Raw genomic sequence first — 18640 nt, 5'->3', positions numbered from 1 at the left:
AGCTACTACCCACATTTCAGACTTCTTTCCTTCATAAATTTCGCCCTGTTAACCCCTCCCATACCAACCCTATCTGATTATAAATCCCCTTCTTAGTTATGTGTTCCCTTTTGCCAACTCCACCAGCAGTCGTTTGCCTACTGCCTTGAAGCTTCTCTGTACTTGCGTCATGAGCGCATTTCTGATCCCTAACAAGATTCTGATTCTTCAAGGCAGGGCTTTTCTTTCTGCTTCTTTTTCATCCCTGACAGGGCCTGGTACTTTGCTGACCTACAGAATAGGCTAAATTAAATTGAATTTACCCTGGAGGGCCATTCCTTGCTCCTTGTCAATACATTTCACAGAGTTTCTCTAAATCCATTGAGATCAGACAAGAGGCCATGGGCTCCAAGGTCCCAGGAGGGAGACTGACCCATAATCCTACAGGCGCCTGTTGCCCCTGGGGAGCACGTGGAGTCACGGGATGTTAAGCCTGGAAGGGACCACGAGGGACAGATGGCCTAATCCTACCCTCTCGTTTTACACAAGAGGACACTGAGGCTCAGGGATGTTAAGGGCTGTCACAGTGCAGAGAGCAAGAGCTGGAGCTGGCATGTGAACGATCCCCTGGTTCCCAGGCCAGTACCACGCATGAGAGCTGCCTGCCCTGTCAGAGGGTCAGAGGGGCTTCCCAAAGGGCAATTGTGGGGAATGTGTGTGACTCTGTGGGGCAGGCTGACACACTTCAGGCTTGGTGATTCATGAAGGCGCCGTTGTGATTAACATGAAGGGAGAGGGCCATGAGAACACGGGGTGGGGCAGGCTGAGGCTGAGAGCTCTGCAAGACAGGCAGCTATGCAGAAAGCCGGAGCCACTGCACAATAAATAGTGGTCATTAAGCGTGGGCAGAGTGCAGCAGGCCGTGGGTGCCCTGGCACAGTTTGGGGAGATTCCCGTCACCAGTCATGAGTAAGAGCAACTGGGGGTGGCGGGGAGGAAGGCTTGGTGGTTCAGTGGTGGAATTCTCTCCTTCCATGCAGGACACCAGGTTGAATTCCCAGGCAATGCACCTCAAGCACAGTCTCCACCCTTCTGCTGGTGGAGGCTTGTGTGGTGCTACGATGTTGAACAGGTTTCAGCAGAGCTTCCAGACTAAGATGGACTAAGAAAGGCCTGGCCATCTACTTCTAAAAATCAGCCAGCGAAAGTCCTATGGGTCACAATGGTCCAATCTGCAACCGATCACGGAGAGAGCACAGGACCAGGCAACGTTTTAATCTGCTGTGCATGAGATCACCATGAGTTGGGAGCTGACTTGATGGCTGCTAAGAGCAACAACGTGGGGCACAGCTGAGTGCCTGCGTGTGAATGTGGATCTCACCACCACTGAAACGGTTCCTGGAGACAACCAGTGGGAAACCAGGGATCCCAAGTGAAAGCTCAGGCCTTTCCAGAACAAAATCAAGAAAGAGACATATCTGAGAATTCAGTATCTTACTGAAAGAAACCATTGGATCTAAGCCCCAAAGTATGTTAAACTAAACGACTGAGTAACACTAAAACCATATGATGTGCAGCTATGAAGTCTCATGACCCGTGATATTATGTTTTAATGTGCTCTACGAAAGGTTGGTGGTTTGAGACCACCACTGGCTCTGCGGGAGAAAGATGTGGCAATCTGCTTATGTAGAGATTTACAGCTTTCAAAACCCCATGGGGTCGCTGTGAGTCAGAATTGACTTGATGGTGGTGGGTTTGGTTTTTTGGTTTGTGACGTTATGTTAGGTGGAAAACACAGGCTAAAAAAATGGTCTGTTCAGTGTAAACTCAACCGTGTAATGCAGTATATACAGAGGAGGACTGCTCTAAAATGTTAATAGAATTTATCTGATTTTTTAACCTGCTCTTTATTTTTTCCCCTGTATATCCCAAATTTCTATGGTAAGCATGTATTATTCATCTGAAAAGAAAAAAAAAAAAAATGAATCCCGTTGCCGTCGAGTCGATTCTGGCTCATAGCGACCCTATAAGACCAGAGTTCAACTGCTCCACAGAGCTTCCAAGGAGCACCTGGTAGATTTGAAGTGTTGACCTCTTGGTTAGCAGCTGTAGCACTTCACCACTACACCACCAGAGTTTCCATAGTATTCATAGAACCTAAAAATAATTACGTTTGTTTGTTTAAAGACACTAACTCCGTGTTTATAAGGAAATCTGTGCTTTCGAGCTCACCTTATTCCCCGTGGTTTTGCAAAGACTGCACTGCTCTGTTCTCCAGAAAATGATCTCCCCAACAGAGAGGAACCCCCGCCCCAGGGGGAGGTCAATCCATTTACTCACATTCTGAATATTTCTGGAGTTGGTCAAATTCTTCCGGAGTGAGGGAGACCCACCGTTGTTCACTCATCTTCCTACTGTGTGTGAGCACCTTGAGGGCTGGAATGGAGTTTTGTTCACCAGGGTGAAGCTGAGGCCCAGCCCAAGGCCTTGCTCATCGCAGGTATACAACGGACAAGCCCTTCTGGAGACTTCTCAGAGGACCCAAGTGTCTATGGCAGTGGAAGTCCCTCTCAGAGAGCAAGAAATGACCTGTGCTGTTCCTCAGGTCTTCCAAGTAAATCCAGAAATCCTGGTTCTTCCTGGGTAAAAGCAGAAAAGACATTGTGAACAAGAGTGTTAAGATACATAAACCAGTTGCTGTCTAGTTGACTCTGTGACCCCATGTGTGTCAGAGTACATCTGTGCTCCAAAGGGTTTTCAATGGCTGAGACCTTTGGGAAGTAGATCACCAGACTTTCTTCCAAAGTGTTATGTTAAAATACATAAGTTATCTTTTTCATTTTAAAAAAAAAAATCCTCAAATGTTCTTTGAAGAAAGATATAAGGGGGCAATGTTTCTCAAGGGAGGGTCCTCCGCTAGGGATGTCTGACAGGACCTCTGAGAACAGGCCAGCACAACTCCAGACAGTTGTCCGGCTGGGGGGTGGCCGAGAGTGGCAAACAACGGCCTATGGGGATAGGTGAGCCGTACTCCAAAACTCTGGGGGAATTTTAAGGGGCTCATGTGCCAGGTGGTATTAGGACTGCCAGGAGGCCTCCTCAAAGGAGCCCTGGTGGTGGAAATGGTGAAGCACTCAGCTGTGAATGGAAACACCAGCAGTTTGAGCCCACCCAGTGGCTCCACAGGAGAAAGACCTGGTTATCTGCTTCTGTAAAGATTACAGCCAGGAAAACCCTATGGGGCAGTTCTAGCCTATCATATAGGATCGCTATAAGTTCCAATCAACAATGGGATGAAAATGCTTTGGGCTGGTGGAGGTCTCATGAGTAAGTATAGGGACAGTGGCCTCTGTGGGGTGATTTCATAGGTGAGCCATTCTCCCCTCCACTGATTCCTAAGTTCTACCACTATGGCTGCTTACCTTCCTCTAGTGAGTCACTTTGAAAATACACACCCCAAGACTGGCTAACATCCTAGCGAAGGAATCAGCTCTCGTCCTTCTCTCAGCCATAAATAAAAAGGAGCTTAGATGAAGGCATGCTGGCCCTATCGCAGGAGAGCCTGACGGTAGGTAGGAGGGTTTCGACAAACACTTAGCATCTTTTTCCCTGAGAGTCTCCTAGCTTGGTATATTTCGTACTGTCGTTGTGGTTAGGTGTCGTCGAGTCAGTTCCGACTCATACCCAGTCCTGTGCTGTGCTCACAATAGTTGTTATGCTTGAGCCTATTGTTGTGGCCACTGCGTCAATCCATTTGACTAATACTATTTCTTACTATTAGTCATTAAAGCAATCTAGAGGGTTGTGAAATCAATGCAGTGGGCTAGGACCCGCATTTACCAACATGGAACAGAACAGGACAGAATGGAACCAACAACATTAGAAAATGTTTCCTGTAGAAATGGTGAGCTTTGCTTCACGAGACTTTTCCTTCAGTTACACACATGTACGTATACTAATCACAGTGCAAAATTGTACTTCTCTCTCTGGGTTGAAGTTTAAAAAGTAAGGTTGGAAAGCCATCGACCTAAAAAAGCCATTGTCTTTAAGTCTATTCCAACTCATAGCAACCCTATACGACTGAGTAGAACTGCCCCATAGGGTTTCCAAGGAGCAGCTGGTGGATTCCAACTACTGACCTCCTGGTTAGCAGCTGATGCTTAAAGAAAGGAGAAATGAAGACCAACTGAAACACAGGCTTCAATGTTACCAGAGGACAAGTCTAGTTTTAACAAAACAGGATCAGCCTGGGTCTCAGACCTCAAGGCACATGGGGGATCCTGGGGCATATGAGGAATGGTTGGAGGGCTGACCCAGCAGAGATGCATATTTGGACAGTTCAGTGGAGGGGTCCCTGGATGGTGCAAATGGTTGCGGTTGACTGCTAACCTAAAGGTTGGTGGTCTGAACCCACCCAGTGGCGCCATGGAAGAAAGGCCAGGCAATCTGCTTCTGTAAAAATTACAGCCAAGAAAACCCCACGAAGCAGTTCTACTCTGTAACATATGGGTCACCATGAGTCAACATTGAGTAGAAAGAAATGGGGTGTGTGTGTGTGTGTGTGTGTGTGTGTGTGACCAGGAGGGCTGAACTAGGGCTGATGGAGGATACTGGGGAGAGAGAGAGATTCTGGCTTTGTAAGGAAGACCTTTCAACAATCAGAGCTCTGGGAGCATTCAAGGGCTAGCTTCTCTCCTCACAAAGTCTACTCTCTCTTTAGTCCTCTGGCAGGCTGGATGCTGCTCTCTGCATCTCTTTCTGCCAAGGTTACCAGTGACCCAACAGACGAGTCTAGCAGGCACCCTTCAGTGCCTCCCTGCTTCATCTGCTCTCTCTGCAGCCTTTGACATGGCTGGAAACTCCTCCCTTGAAACTCTTCTCTTAGCTTTCTGAGTGTTCCCCCTCAGTCTCCCTCAGCCCCTTCTTTTGGCATTTTCCAAATATGGGTGCTTCCAAAATTCTCTCCTCAGTCTACCTCCCTTCCCTAAGGGATGTCACCCCCCTCCACAGCTTTGGTGACTCCCAGGCACGCTGCTCCAGCCTTGAGCACTCTGCTCCATCCAGATCTGAATATCTAGCTGTCTACTGTAACTTCCTTGTATGTTCCAACCGCCCCAGCTCAACACTGTCCCATGCCCCAAGCTGCTCCCTTTCTGTGTTCTGGCCATGCCCCAGGAGAAGCAGACACCCACGCCGGAGGCCTGAGGGCCACTCTAAGCTCCTGCCCCATCTCTCCTGCCAACCACCACCCTGGAGACTTGGCTGTCCGTCACGTGTTCTTTCCTCTTCCTTACGCCTGCCATTTCATTAACTCAGACCCTTATCATCTCTGGCCTGGTCTTTGCCAACAGCCTCCTGACCAGTCTTCCAGTCTCCAGTCCTGCTCTCCTCCCTTTTGTTGGCTTTCTAAATTGCCAGTGAGATCTCATCTCTCCCTGTAGTAAAATTCCTCAGTGGTTTCTATTGCCTATAGAGGAAGGTTGAATCTTCTTTTTGTGATACACAAAGCTCTCGATAATCTTGCCCTTGCTTATTAATTCAGTCCACAAGTGAGGGGTGTCCTTTAGAAACATTTTCCACCTTAGCAGCGGCTTTAACATTACAACTGCTATTACCACTGGGGTTGCTATCATTTAATGAACACTTATTAAGAGCTTGGCTGCTAGCCCAAAATGTTGGTAGTTCAAATCCACCAGCTGCTCCTTGGAAACACTATGGGGCAGTTCTACTCTGTCCCATAGGGTCGCTATGAGTTGGAATCCACTTGATGGCAATGGGTTTGGTTTCCTTTTGTTTTATATGCTTTAAAAGAGCCCTGGTGGGGCAGTGGCTAAATGCTCAGCTGCAAACCGGAAGGTTGGCGGTTTGAACCCACCAGCTTCGGGAGAAAGATGTGGTAAAGATGACAGTCTTGGAAACACAATCGGGCAGTTCTGCTTTGTCCTATAGGGTCGCTATGAGTCAGAATCGACTCAATGGCAGTGGGATTTGGTTTAGTTTATATGCTTTATGTAAGTTGTCTAATTTAATCCTCCTAACAGCCATAAAAATTATTGCAAGTGGTTAACCTGCCTGCTGCTAACCAAAAGGGTGGAGGTTCAAGTCCACCCAGAGGCTCCTGGGAAGAAAGTCCTGGCGATCTGCCTCTGAAAAACCATCCACTGATGAGCAGAGGAACAGAGGTCTGTTCTGACAGACGTGCAGTGGCCGTGAGTCAGAACCGACTTGACAGCAACTGGTGCCTATTTTGCAGATGGGAAAACTGAGGTACAGTGTTTAGTAAATATGGTGAGGAGAAAAAAGGACCCACTGGTGCTTGCTGTTGTTGATGAGTGCCTCTCTGATCTAATCATCCCGAATACTTTCAGATGCACAGAATTCTAAGATGATCCGGAGACACACTTCGTGATGATAGAACAAGCACTGAATTTGAAACCAGAAAGTAGGAAACTTGAATCCTGGTTCTGCCTCTTATTAGCTCTTTGACCTTAGACAGCTTTTTTTGTTTTTTTTTTTCTTGAAGTTTGGTTTCTTTACCTTGAAAATGGGGATAACAATAAAAAAACCTCACTGGGTTGTTGTTAGGATTAAACAAGCTAATATATGCAAAAACAAAAGTCCACTCAGCACGTGCCTGTCACACGGTAGGCACTCAATAAGTAATTATTGTTATCATCCTACTGCCAACAAAAAACAAAACCACCAAGCCAGTTGCCAACGCATGGCAACCCTATGTGTTGCAGAGTAGACCTGTGCGCCACAGGGTTTTCAAGGCTGTGACCTTTCATTAACAGAGCGCCAGGCCTTTCTTCCAAGACACCTCTGGGTTGGTTTGAACCACAAATCTTTCAGTTAGCGGTCGAGCACTTAACCGTTGGCACCACCCAGAGATTCGTATTGCAAATATAACACTTAGCAACATAGTTTAAACAATCAGCTGACAGTAGCTGGATGCAGTGTCTCTAGCATTGTGCCCTAAGTTTCTGGACTTGACTGTATCCTACTCCAGGTTGATGTAATTTTGTAATTACTTATCAAAATTTCATCCACTAGTTTTAGCATCCACTGGTGATTCCTGCCTGGATTAATTATTACTACAAGTATTTTTTAATTCCATCATTCCTTCTATAAGTACAAGCTAGGAATTCTACTGTAAAGAAGGGCTTTCCCTTCTTTACTTATTTATATTAATTTACATAAAAAACATAAAGAAAAAACTTGTTACAGTCAAGTCAATTCCAACTTATAGCGATCTTATAGGACTGAGTAGAACTGCTCTACAGGGTTTCCAAGTAAAAGCTGGTGGATTCGAACTATTGGTCTTTTGGTTAGCAGCTGAGCTCTTTAACCACTAGCCACCAGGGCTCCAGTTAATATACAAAAATATTTATATGTTATATATAAATCCATTTTATCCAATGGATTATAAGCTGTTACTATCAGTATCTGTTTTGATTCTCAGATCGTCTCAGATTTGGAGGCTCATTCAAGGTGGTTCCTTGTCCTCTGGACATATTCCCATCATTCTTTGAGCACGTCCTTATTCTCTAGCACTACAAAACGTCTCTAGCTCATTTTCTACTTTTTTAGTCCTAGTCCTGAAATCAGTCATTTCTCCAAGATGTTTTGATTCCTTTACTGTAGAATGGTATTTGAAACCAAGATTTGAGTGCTAGATATGCTTTATTGTTACTGGGATGTCATTGCTTCTAGACCCTCCCAGTGACAGAACTAGAAAACACATACACACGTCTTCTCTTTCCGTCCACCCGTCCATCAGTCCGTCTTAAAAATTGAGTTGATATTAATACCGCCAAATCCAGCCCAACACTACAGGGTTAATTCTAGCCTTCCCCTCATCCCAGATTTTTAAAAACTTTCTTCTCCAACAGTGAGAAACCTTGCTTCCATTATCTACAATGTACTTATTTGCTCAATCCTAGAATACGCAGAAAGGAATTTCAGAATGGCTTACCCTTACTTCTGTGAAAAACAAACTAGAGTTTAACATTTGTTTGTTTACAGGTCTTATGTTTTTAGCCTGAGGGCACAACCTCAAATAGGTGTTCCAAAGTTACTTAGGTTAGCTCCTTCCCACTCCCATTTGTTTCTGTTGGTATTTAACGTTAAGAGTTCCCCCTACACACACCTCCATTCTCATTTACTTCTTTTGAGTGTGGTTACAAAAGTCAGAGCTGTACAAAAAGGCATATTCAGAGAAGTATTGCTTTCTTTCCCCCACTGCTTAACTCCTTTGCCATCCTCCTCTCCCTTTCCACCTCATTCCCACCCACCCCTCGTAGCAACGAGCCTCATTCCTTTCTAGTTTATCCTTCCTTTGTTTATTTTGCACGAATGAGCAGAGACACAGATATTTTCTTATTTCCTCTACTTTCTTACACAAAAGGTAGCACGTAACAGACAGTCTTTTAAACACTGCTTTTCCATACAACTCCATATTTCTCTATCATGGCAGCTGACTGTCCCACACAGGAGACAGACATACAAATAGTTGACTAACACACAAGCTGGCAAGAGTAGTGATACAGATATGTACAGTGAATTACGGGGGCCATCTAATGTGTCTGGTGGAAGCCCAGGGGGTCAGGAGAAGCTTTGTGAAGGAGCTGATGTCCTCATTGAATAGGGTAATGCAGTAAAGAGGTATATATGTTGTAGGAACTCAAGAAATATTCATATCATCATATTGTTATCCCATTGTAGCCCAGTGCTTGGCTTTACCAGTTCTCTACTTCCATCAGGAAAAATTAGGGGCTTGAAACATTGCCCGGCTGCCCTGATGGTTTCTGTTGACTATGCTCCACACAGCGTGTCACCCTCTGAGTCTGGCCTTCTGATAAAGACAGCAGCTAACATACCAGAGGCTGGCCCGGCCCAGCCCACTTCACTTGCCATTTCCCTTTCAGGAGCTGCCCAATCACTCGCCTCTTACAAGCTCTTTACAGGGTGAACAATCTTCTTGTTACCACCCCGAGCATCTTTCCTGACTGAAAAAAAAGTATTTAATAGGGCTTTCTAAATAAAACTCAGATTGGATATTGTCTGGCTTGGATGAGGAGAAGCGTATTTTCTCTCACTTCAGCTCTGCCACTCTGAGCAACGGCTGCAGCTCTCCGGGCCTCGGCTTCCTTGTCTATAAAATGAGGGGGTTGGAATAATGGTTTCTAACACGTTTTCTAGCTCTGCAATTTTACATACTGGGATCAAACTCTATTTGTTCTCTACAGATGTCAGAATGGAAATCACAAGTCAGAAAGAAGACGGCAGATTCAATGCATCCTGAATTGCATCCCGGGTCCCTCTATTCATTGCAATGAATCAGCCACAGCCAATTACCTAAGAACAAACATCTCCTCACCTCCTCTTGGCGCTCATAAAAACATTAATTCATGAAGATGACATCAGATTGGGGAGCTTATTTAGATGCATCCAGAGATTTATAACAAATTCAGAATGAGTATACTTTTATAAGGGAAGAATGACTAAAAGCTAGTAAGATAAGAAGCCTTCTCTGTTCCCAGACATGTAAAGAGTCACATCCTGGTAACTGTCCCATCTCTGAGCTATTACTCCTGCTGTCCTTCCTCAACCCTCTAACTCCCACACAGCCTTCAGTGTTCAGTTCAAGTATCACCTACTCCAAGAAGACAGTTGCCATCAAGTTGACTCCAACTCATGGCAACCCCACGTGTGTCAGAATAGAACTGGGCTCTGTAGGGTTTTCAATGGCTGATTTTCTGGAAGTAGATCACCAGGCCTTTCTTCCGAGGCATGTCCAGGGGGACCGAACCACCAATCTTTTGATTAGCAGCTGAGTGCATTAACCATTTGCAGTACCCAGGAACTTAACCTACTCCAAGAAGTTCCCTTTAATTGCCCGGATGGGTTGGGTGTATCTTCTCTGTTCTCCACTTGCACCTTGGGCTTCCTTCCATCATGGCACTCAACATAGTGTAGTGTACTTGCCAGCTCTGTACCCTACTAGACTTTTAGTGCCTTCAGTATATAAACAGTGTCCTGTTTGCTTTGTAAGCTCCAGCTATTGGAAAATTTCTCAGGGTTCATTGCTTGATCTCTAGAAAAGTGGTTCTCAACCTTTTCTGACTGAGTCCCAATTGGGTAGAACAAAAGATCCTATCACATCTGTTTGCCCTTCCCAGTAGAAGAAGAACTGGGTGACAACAAAGAATTGGAAAGGAATAAAATAAACAAGTGTGAATAAAATTGTTGACAGTATCACTTAGGAGTCACTTACTTTATAACAAAGACATTTGAATCAATAACACACACTTTAATATTAAAATAATGACCTATAAACTTATAAACTGACTTAGTCACTTTATTATGTTTAACCTGATAATACGTTACATGTTATTGAAATTTCTTGAATTCATCAGTGAACTGTTATTATTATGGGTACCAAAAACCAAAAACCAAACCCGTTGCCATCAAGTCGACTCCGACTCATAGCAACCCCATAGGACAGAGCTGAACTGCCCCACAGGATTTCTAAGGAGCACCTGGTATATTTCAGCTGCCATCCTCTTGGTTAGCAGCTGAGTTCTTAACCACTGTACCACCAGGGCTCCGTTACATGGGTAACCCAAACAAAACCCATTGCTGTTGAGTTGATTAGGACTCTTAGTGATCCTATAAATCATACCTCCCTATATTCACGCCCTTTTTAGCCCTTTCTTCTTGGGCCTGGGCTGGGCATATGACTTGCTTTAACCAAGAGAATACAGTAGAAGTAATGCTATGCCAGTTTCAAACCTAAGCCTTAAGAAAGCCTGGAAGCTTCTGCTTCTTTGCACTGAACTGCCATGTAAGAAGTTCAACCACCTTGCTAGAGACACCACACAGAGGCCACATGAGAGGCCACGTGGGTAGAGGGTGGCTTTAGCATTATATGGAGGAGAACTGAGCAACCCAGCTGACAACAAGAACTAAAGCTCCAGATATGAGACCCCCATCAAGCCAAGCCAGCCCTGAGTCATTCAAGCCATCCTAGCTGCTGTGCTGGACACTGTGAGACAAGAAGACATTTTGGACTTTGCAGCCTTAGTAGACATGATGTGTAGTTGACAGATACTGTCCCTACTCGGTCCTGTGTGAAGTCTTCCTTGCACAGACACACGCAGAATAAGAAAATGACTGCTGAGTCACTAAGTTTGGGGGTAGTTAGCTCCACAGTAATAGATAACTAGAACAACTACGCAAGCACTTTTGGGCACAGATTATGTATGCGTCTGTTTAGAAACAGGGTATGAATGATTCATGCAGGAACTACAACTTGTTCATGTCTTAAGATCTATTCCCTGGAAAATTAAGGCTAGGTGCCTTTGCTACAAATATGTACCATTATGTCCTGTAGGGTTAACTAAATATCCTTCACAGTTAATATGATAATGATGACGTGAAATGAACTATGATTTCTATTTAAAAAGCAAGAGTAGCAGTAGCCAAAAACCATGACCAACTCCAAGCAAGCCTGACTTTGAGATGATGACAAAGTGACCTTCCTAGGTCATCGGATTCTAACCGGCTGAGTGCGGGGGAGAAAGAGTGTTGCCGAGCATTTAGAAACAGCCTGACTTCACAGATGACCAAATTAGAGCCCTCAGAAAATTTAGTCATGAGCTAACTTGAGTTTATGAATAGCAAATATGAGTAATTCCCCAGCACATAGTCTTTATACAAATATAAAAGTGAAAGTCTTGGAGTTGGGTGCTGCTACCAAAGAAGGCAGAAAGGACCTGCATCTGAGGGGCCCTTTGCAGCTCATTGGTGGCCTCGGAATGAACATGAGAACCCCTGCTCGGGAGGTTCAGAAATGTCCAGCCGAACAGAGCTGCCCAGGTGCAGAGGCATGTGGGCTCTTGAGAGAGGCTGAGCCCTTCTGTGAAGGGCAATGCCATAGGCACAGGCAGGCAGGGTCAGGCTGGAAAGAGTTAAGAGCCAGGGACTTCCTTGCTTGAGGGTGGGTCATTTGTTAATTTATTTATTCAACCATTCAATAAATCACTGCAATAACAGGCAATAGTAGCAACCTCCATTTATAGACCACAAGGTTTCTTGTCCTTTGTATACTTCATCTGGAATATTCACCAGACTCCAAGAAGAAGGTATTTTTTTGTGCCCATTTTACAGCTGTAGAAAGAGGCCTAGAGTGACTCTCCTGAATTCACCCACTGTTGTTGTTGTTAGGTGCTGCCGAGTTGGTTCCGACTCATGGTGACCCTGTGTACAACAAAACGAAACACTGCCTGGTCTTGTGCCATCCTCACAATCGTTGCTATGTTTGAGCCCATTGTTGCAGCCACTGTGTCAGTCCATCCTCTTTTTCTCTGACCCTCTGTGCACATTCCACGTTCTGATCATTAATTGCTGTTTACAGCTGTTTATTATCACTTTGAGTGGTGCCACATAAGCAAATGAGAGTCCCAAAAGCTTTACTCCATACATGTCTTTAAGGTCATCTCTACTTTGAGGAGGCAGCTCTTCCCCCCGTCATATTTTGAGTGCATTCCAACCTGAGGGGCTCATCGTCCAGCACCATATCAGACAATGCTCTGCTGCTATTCATAAGGCTTTCACTGACCAGTCTTTTATGGAAGTAGATTGCTGGGTCTTTCCTCCTAACCTTAGTCTGGAAACTCAGCTGAAACCTGTCCACCATGGATGACCAAATACTGTTGGCACAGCTTCAACCATCACAGCAACATGCAAGCCACCACAGTACAATAAACTGACAGGCAAGTGATGGGTTTACCCACTACTAAGTGACAAAGCTAGTATTTGAACCCAACTCTGTTTAGTTTCAAAGACCATGGTCTTTCCTTTTCACCATAACATCTCTGGATGAATAAATATTGAGAACCTAAGTGCCAGGCCCTGTGCTAGGTGCTGATGTCATCAATGAGCCAGTGGTAGAGATCTAAACCCTCATCCTCACACTGGAAAGTAAATCGGTTGTTGCTGTTAGGTGCCGTTGCGTCGATTCCAACTCATAAAGACCTCACGTACAACAGAAGGAAACACTGCCCGGTCCTGTGCCATTCTCACAATTGTTATGTTTGAGTCCATTGTTACAGCTACTGTGTTGATACCAATGATCTTCTACTTTACCAAGCATGATGTCCTTCTCCAGGGACTGGTCCCTCCTGACTACATGTCCAAAGTATGTGAGACGTAGTGTTTCCATCCTTGTTTCTAAGGAGCATCTTGTTGTACTTCTTCCAAGGTGGATTTGTTTGTTCCTCTGGAAGTCCATGGTATATTTAATATTCTTCCGCAACACCACAATTCAAAGGCATCAATTCTTCTTCGGTCTTCCTTATTCGTTGTTCAGCTTTCACATGCATATGATGTGATTGCAAACACCATGGCTTGGGTCAGCTGCACCTTAGTCCTCAAGGTGACATTTTTGCATTTTAACATAAAGAGGTCTGATGCAGCAGATTTGCCCAATATGATGCATCTTTTGATTTCCTGACTGCTGCTTGCATGGGTGTTCATTGTGGATCCAAGTAAAATGAAATCCTTGACAACTTCAGTCTTTTCTCCATTTATCATGATGTTGCTTACTGGTTCAGTTGTGAGGATTTTTGTTTTCTTAATGTTGAGGTGTAATTCACACTGAAGGCTGTGGTCACTGATCTTCATCAATAAGTGCTTCAAGTCCTCTTCACTTTCGGCAAGCAAGGTTGTGCCATCTGCATATCGCAGGTTGTTAATGAGTCTTCCTCCAATCCTGATACCACGTTCTCCTTCATATAGTCCAGCATCTCGAATTATTTGCTCAGCATACAGGGGCACTACAGTGGAAATGTTAAAAAAAAAAAAGGGGGGGGGTTGTAAACAGCAACAGCACCATCTGATTCTGGACTTGAGGGGCTCATGTGGGTGAAGGACTATGAATGGAAGCCACCTGCATGAGATTTCTACCTGGGGGATGTGTCATAATGAGTGTCAGGGTTCCCTCTGCCCGAAGCATCAAGTGCAAACCTGGCCTTGGAATTAGAGAGACCCGAGTTCAAATCTTGGTTCCACCACTTAACAACTGTGTGACATTAAACAAGTTATTCTTCATCTTTAAGTGGGAACACCAGTAATGTTAATACATTTCACAAGGCTGTGATGAGGATTATTTTTATGATGTTTCTGAGAGTCATGGCAAATAAAACTTCCTATCAGTGGTTCTCAAAGTGTGGTCCCCACACCAGCAGCATCAGCATCCCCTGAGAATGTATCATAAATACAAATTATCAGACTCCATCCCAGACCTTACTGAAGAAATTCAGGGGCTGGTCCAGCAATCTTTGTTTCAAGGAGCCTTGGAGACTCTGATGTATACCAATGTCTTAGAACCACTGCTTTACATCAATGTAAGGGACAGTACCAGAGGAAAAACTTACAATGCCTGCAGCAATTGCTTCTCCTTAAGGGCCCCCTCAAACAGCCAGATCCTGAGTCTCTCAAGTCAGTTCCATTTTCCCGAGGCAGGAAACATTCTAAGAAAGTAAGGGTGCCATGATCGCCAGAAGCCTGTCATCCTGCCTAGTCCTAAAATGCTCACGTTATGACTTATATTCCCCTCAGAATTTTCCTTTCTTTCCAACCTGGATCTGTTTTTTTCCCACCCCTCCTGTGATGTTTTGTACCAAATGTGTAATCTAGAGGGGGCACAGAACAGATAATAAGAGTTTCCAGACGTAAAGTGAAGGGATGAGAAAAAACAAACACACCTGAGAAGGTGAGAAAATGACAGCTCCATTAGCACCAGGAGCTTCTCCCTACGTCAGAAACAGAGCTGTCAGAGAAGAGATGTGGCAAAGTCTCCTTCCTAAAGCGAAAGTACAGAATCACCGTCCACCTGGGGCTCGGGCAGGTCTAGAAGAAGACGGCACTGTAAAGTACCAGATACGGTAGTGGTGAGGTATGTGCTTGTGTGTGTGTGTGTGTGTGTGTTTCACAATAACTACAAAAAAAGCCACTCCAGAAAGATAACATTCAAGTTTGGAACAGCATGTGAAACCATGTTCAGCTTGGTCGTACACAAGTGGAACTTGGGGTCAGCTAGCCCGTCTCCATCTTCCACTTCATAAACCTCTTGCGTTCTCCTTCCCCTCCGTCCTCTGATTTCCCATTTTCTAATTCTCCTTTCCTTTCTCGTCCTCCCACTTCCTGCTTCCCAGAACAATATAAACAATAGCTGCCAGTCATCGAGAGTCTATTACCATGGACTGCCAGAAGAAAGAACCAATCTCTCTTATAAGAAGTACAGCCAGAATGCTCCTTAGAAGCCAGGATGGTGAGACTTCATCTCACATACTTTGGACATCTTATCAGGAGGGACCAGTCCCTGGAGAAGGACATCATGCTCAGTAAAGTGGAGGGTCAGCGAAAAAGAGGAAGACCCTCAATGAGATGGACTGACATAGTGGCTGCAACAATGGGCTCAAGCATAAAAAAGACTGTGAAGATGTCATGGCACCGGGCAGCATTTCATTCTGTTGGAACAAACTCGATGGCACAAAACAACTACCTGTTCCACACTCATGTAATCTTCAAAAAAGGTCTTGCAAGGTAGGTACTGTTACCCCCATTTTACATGTGAAGACAAAAAAATTTGTCACTGTACCTAGGACCAGAGTACCTTGCAGGCAGCTGAGCCACCATTCAAACCCATGTCTGCCTCAATGTAAAGCCCTTACTCCCCCAGCATCTATATTGGTTTTCAGACCTGGGGAGGTTGCTAATGCCATCTCTGCCTAAGGATGGATTTTATGGCTTGTTCCGGAACCTGGATTTAGTTTATAGAAAGTTGTGGGTGACTAGGTGCCTCTTCAGCAACTCCATAGTACCAGCAATGTCTTTGTTGTTGTTGTTAGGTGCCGTCGAGTCGGTTCCAACTCATAGCGACCCCACGCACAACAGAACGAAACACTGCCCAGTCCTGAGCCATCCTTAAAATCGTTGTTATGCTTGAGCTCACTGTTGCAGCCACTGGGTCAATCTACTCGTTGAGGGTCTTCCTCTTTACCCCTGACCCTGTACTCTGCCAAGCAGGATGTCCTTCTCCAGGGACTGATCCCTCCTGACAACATGTCCAAAGTATGTAAGACGTAGTCTCACCATCCTGGCTTCTAGGGAGCATTCTGGTTGTACCTCTCCCAAGACAGATTTGTTTGTTCTTTTGGCAGTCCATGGCATAGTCAATATTCTTCACCAACGCCACAATTCAAAGTCGTCAATTCTTCTTAGGTCTTCCTTATTCATTGTCCAGCTTTCACATGCATATGATGCGATTGAAAATACCATGGCTTGGGTCAGGCGCACCTTAGTCTTCAAGGTGACATGTTTTCTCTTCAACACTTTAAAGAGGTCCTTTGCAGCAGGTTTACCCAATGCAATGCATCTTTTGATTTCTTGACTCCTGCTTCCATGGCTGTTGATTGTGAAATCCTTGACAACTTTAATCTTTTCTCCGTTTATCATGATGTTGCTCATTGGTCCACTTGTGAGGATTTTTGTTTTTTTTATGGTGAGGTGCAATCCATACTAAAGGCTGTGGTCTTTGATCTCCATTAGTAAGTGCTTCAAGTCCTCTTCTCTTTCAGCAAGCAAGGTTGTGTCATCTGCATAACGCAGGTTGTTAATAAGTCTTCCTCCAGTCCTGATGCCCCATTCTTCATATAGTCCAGCTTCTCGGATTATGTGCTCAACGTACAGATTGAATAGGTATGGTGAAAGAATAGAATCCTGACGCACACCTTTCCTGACTTTAAAACATGCAGTATCCCCTTGTCCTGTCTGAACAACCACCTCTTGATCTATGTAAAGGTTCCTCATGAGCACAATTAAGTGTTCTGGAATTCCCATTTTTTGCAATGTTATCCATAGTTTGTTATGATCCACACAGTCGAACGCCTTTGCATAGTCAGTAAAACACAGGTAAACATCCTTCTGGAATTCTCTGCTTTCAGCCAGGATCCATCTGACATCAGCAATGATATCCCTGGTTCCACGTCCTCTTCTGAAACCGGCCTGAATTTCTGGCAGTTCTCTGTCGATACACTGCTGCAGCCATTTTTGAATGATCTTCAGCAAAATTTTGGTTGCGTGTGATATTAATGATATTGTTCTATAGTTTCCACATTCGGTTGGATCACCTTTCTTGGGAATAGGTGTAAATATGGATCTCTTCCAGTCAGTTGGCCAGGAAGCTGTCTTCCATATTTCTTGGCATAGACGAGTGAGCACCTCCAGCACTGCATCTGTTTGTTGAAACATCTCAGTTGATATTCCATCACTTCCTGGAGCCTTGTTTTTTTGCCAATGCCTTCAGAGCAGCTTGGACTTCTTCTTTCAGTACCATCGGTTCCTGATCATATGCCACCATTTGAAATGGTTGAATATTGACTAATTCTTTTTGGTATAATGACTCTGTATATTCCTTCCATCTTCTTTTGATGCTTCCTGTGTTGTTTAATATTTTCCCCATAGAATCCTTCACTATTGCACCTCGAGGCTTGAATTTTTTCTTCAGTTATTTCAGCTTGAGAAATACTGAGCATGTTCTTCCCTTTTGGTTTTCCATTTCCAGCTCTTTGCACATGTCATTATAATACTTTACTTTGTCTTCTCGAAACGCCCTTTGAAATCTTCTGTTCAGTTCTTTTACTTCATCTATTCTCCCCTTTGCTTTAGCTGCTTGATGTTCGAGATCAAGTTTCAGAGTCTCCTCTGACATCCATCTTGGTCTTTTCTTTCTTTCCTCTCTTTTCAATGACCTCTTGCTTTCCTCATGTATGATGCCCTTGATGTCATTCCACAACTTGTCTGGTCTTCTGCCACTAGTGTTCAATGTGTCAAATCTATTCTTCTGATGGTCTCTAAATTCACTTGGGATGTACTCAAGGTCATATTTTGGCTCTCATGGACTTGTTCTGATTTTCTTCAGTTTCAGCCTGAATTTGCATAAGAGCAATTGATGGTCTGCTCCACGGTCGGCCCCTGTCCTCACTCCGACTGATGATATTGAGCTTTTCCATCGTCTCTTTCCACAGATGTAGGCAATTTGATTTCTGTGTGTTCCATCTGGCGAGGTCCATGTGTATAGTCACCGTTTATGTTGGTGAAAGAAGGTATTTGCAATGAAGAAGTCGTTGGTCTTGCAAAATTCTATCATTCACTCTCCGGCACTGTTTCTATCACCAAGGCCATATTTTCCAACTTCTGATCCTTCTTCGTTTCCAACTTTCGCATTCCAATTGCCAGTAATTATCGATGCATCTTGATTGCATGTTTGATCAATTTCAAACTGCAGCAGCTGATAAAAATCTTCTATCTCTTCATCTTTAGCCCTAGTGGTTGGTGTATAAATTTGAACAATGGTCGTATTAACTGGTCTTCTTTGTAGGCGCATGGATATTATCCTACCACTGACAGCATTGTACTTCAGGATAGATCTTGAAACGTTCTTTTTTGACGATGAATGCAACACCATTCCTCTTCAAGTTGTCATTCCCAGCATTGTAGACAATATGATAGTCTGATTCAAAATGGCCAATACCCGTCCATTTCAGCTCACTAATGCCTAGGATATCAATGTTTATGTATTCCATTTCATTTTTGA

At 44.4% G+C, this 18640-nt stretch overlaps 1 protein-coding gene across 1 annotated transcript in view; it reads right to left on the bottom strand.

Annotated features, from left to right (window-relative positions):
- Positions 1-18640, bottom strand: part of DGKG (diacylglycerol kinase gamma) — a 248355-nt gene that overhangs the window by 192603 nt on the left and 37112 nt on the right. The window contains exon 2 of the mRNA XM_049880842.1: positions 2320-2618. Coding sequence (XP_049736799.1) covers positions 2320-2386 — 67 coding nt within the window. The 5' untranslated portion in view covers positions 2387-2618. The remainder of the gene's footprint in view (positions 1-2319; positions 2619-18640) is intronic.

Source organism: Elephas maximus, chromosome 1, assembly GCF_024166365.1.
Source record: "Elephas maximus indicus isolate mEleMax1 chromosome 1, mEleMax1 primary haplotype, whole genome shotgun sequence".
Taxonomy (NCBI): Eukaryota; Metazoa; Chordata; class Mammalia; order Proboscidea; family Elephantidae; genus Elephas; species Elephas maximus.
This window is presented reverse-complemented; position numbering and strand designations above follow the sequence as displayed.